We start from the raw sequence: 2,500 nt of genomic DNA, 5'->3' as shown, positions 1-2,500 counted from the left end.
ACTTAGCGATAGCTATTACTAGTCATTACCTGGGATCGTGAATACCATGAGAATACTCTATCTAAAGTGCTGGCATCGAAAGGTCAATGTGATATCATGTATACGTTTTCAATTTGGATCAAATGATACATTTTATTTAATTACACCACTAAAAATAATGAAATGTACCTGAGCAGATTCCATCTGTCAACGAAACATCGTCAATAGCAAGGTCACCAGTAAAAGAGGCACCACGGATACCCTCAAAAGTAATCTACATGCAATAAGCAAAATTACCTCGTTAGTCAGGGGGGATGCTCTGGAAATGATGTGGAAAATCATATTAAAACAAATATTCACGGCAAAGTTTCTGCTTCATGTTGTTGCTATTATCAAATGTGTAATTCTAACTCTTGTCTAATATCATTTCACATCATGACTAATAGCGGAGCTCCACACACCAAAGACACGCGCGCAAACCACCATGATAAGAAAATATGGTAACCCATCTGTGCGAGAAAATTTGGCTTTGGTCATCGTACCAATGTACGATCGTATGACTGTACGTACGTTCACCTCTCCATGTATGCTAATGTGACTAGTATCATGTGATCATATCGTGGGCTCAACTGTAGAGCTCGTCGGGGTCAGCTGACCAGGTACAGGGTTTTAATTGGATCACAGGCTCAAACCAGGTCAACTTATTTAAAAAAAAAATAATAACGCGGGAACTCCTAACCTTGGAAAATTAAATTTTTATTATTTTATTATATGCTTGAAAATTAAGAGCTATTTTGCAGACGTCATCCTTTTCTTTCCTTTTTTCAATCATTTGAAAGTTATCTTTGAAAACATCACAGCAATTTCCTTTGAATGCCCTCATGCAATCTACATAAATTATCGGATGATGTGGTCTAGAATGGCCTTGTACTTAATATTTTTAGAATTGTATGTAAACTTTCCCGTAACCTTTTTTTAAAAACTAAACTTGGGTAGAAATTTTGGGAATTCTTTTTTTTCCATATAGAATGGAGAAAATCAAGCTAAGTCCAAAAGCATCAGCAGCAACAGATAAGTATTTCAGTAAAAAAAAACTTGATGATGATAAAGGATTGTTGTTAAAGTGAGCTCGAGGATGGCAGGAAAGTTTATATGCAAAAACATGAAGAAGAAGAAGGAAAAATGTTTATGGATGGGTTAATAAAACACGAAAAGGCAGAAAAAGAAAAAAAAAGAGACAAAAAAATATTAGAGAGGCATTAATATTTTTTTAGAAGTATTCAGGTTTTATGCGACATTTCTGGCAATTTACACAATTTGCAGAATTTGCATACATTGTTTTTGCTATTTTTGTCTTTGTTCCACAATAACGTTATTCTGATTGGCCATTCTAATCAGTGTGTGTAGAGCCGAAGAACTCGTGGCGTTCTAAAAATAGAAAGATACGAGCAAAGGTTGACTGATAGGTCTTGTATGGGAGAGGCAATCTCCTACTCATGCGCTCCTGCCTTTATCCAACTACACCAGACTTTGACAAACACTAAAAAAACACTAAAATAATTAATCTTGCAACACCATCAACAAGTGAAGATAGAGGTGCTGTTAATTTTGGTACATGAAAAACGGAAATAAATACTTTACACACAAACTTAAAAAATTCCATTGTTAATTAAACAAGTAGTAGTATCGACCTCTTCAGACCCATTTTGATCGGTAGTCATCAAGTCACGTGCATAAGTTAGGGGCAAGTTTGAACACGTAACCCTAGCTCAACATGAAACAAGTGCATCCCAGGTCGCATAATTAGGGTTAATAATGCTCAATAATAATGCTTAACAATGTTTCCCATAATGAATAAAATGCAATAGATATATAAGAACATAAATTTACGCCAAAATAATGAATTAACATACAGTTGGGAGGATAACAAGAGGGGGAAACTGAATTCCCATATAAAAGCTGAATCCCGCATCTCTACAAAGTTGACAAAACAAAAATGACATAAAAGAATTGAGGAAATGTTAATCTATTAAACACACATATACACATATGTTTAAAAGACTATTACAAAGGGATAATAGTAATCAGGTACTTGTGAGCATAGGGGTACGAAAGGGGCAAGTTGGAGCCTGGCTGGTCCCAAGAGACACCATAACCCTACCTCCACGTGAAACAACACGTGCACACTTCGGCGGGGAAAAGATATTAGGGAGCTTAAGCAACAACAACGGCGACGGCAACGAGAACGTCATCTCAAAATATAAATTCGCGTTATTTTAACCTCTACGTGACTATTTCAACCTTTTTAATATGACAAGGGTGTGGTAGTTCCTCAAAAATGGCATTGGTCGGAACAGCCGTTAATTCAGGGTAGAAAATGAGAATTTATCCTCAAGTTCTGACGTTCTTCAAAAAACCTTAAATTTGGCTATTTCAATTTGTTACGGACTTAAAGATCTACTACGGCGACGGCGACGAAAACTTCACTTCAAAATGTAACTTTGCACAATCCTAAGTCTTT

The 2,500-nt window shown here is 36.0% G+C and overlaps 1 protein-coding gene across 3 annotated transcripts in view; it reads right to left on the bottom strand.

The window, feature by feature from the left end:
- LOC138026961 (MAM and LDL-receptor class A domain-containing protein 2-like) overlaps positions 1 to 2,500 on the bottom strand; it is a 136,724-nt gene that overhangs the window by 99,840 nt on the left and 34,384 nt on the right. For all 3 annotated transcript variants that reach the window (XM_068874442.1, XM_068874443.1, XM_068874441.1), the window contains one exon: positions 169 to 253. In XM_068874442.1, the coding sequence (XP_068730543.1) occupies positions 169 to 253 (85 nt within the window). The remainder of the gene's footprint in view (positions 1 to 168; positions 254 to 2,500) is intronic.

The sequence above is a fragment of the Montipora capricornis genome, chromosome 12 (genome assembly GCF_036669925.1).
Source record: "Montipora capricornis isolate CH-2021 chromosome 12, ASM3666992v2, whole genome shotgun sequence".
In the NCBI taxonomy this organism is placed as follows: domain Eukaryota; kingdom Metazoa; phylum Cnidaria; class Anthozoa; order Scleractinia; family Acroporidae; genus Montipora; species Montipora capricornis.
Note: the sequence above shows the minus strand (reverse complement) of the source record. Positions and strands in the feature narration are given on the sequence as shown.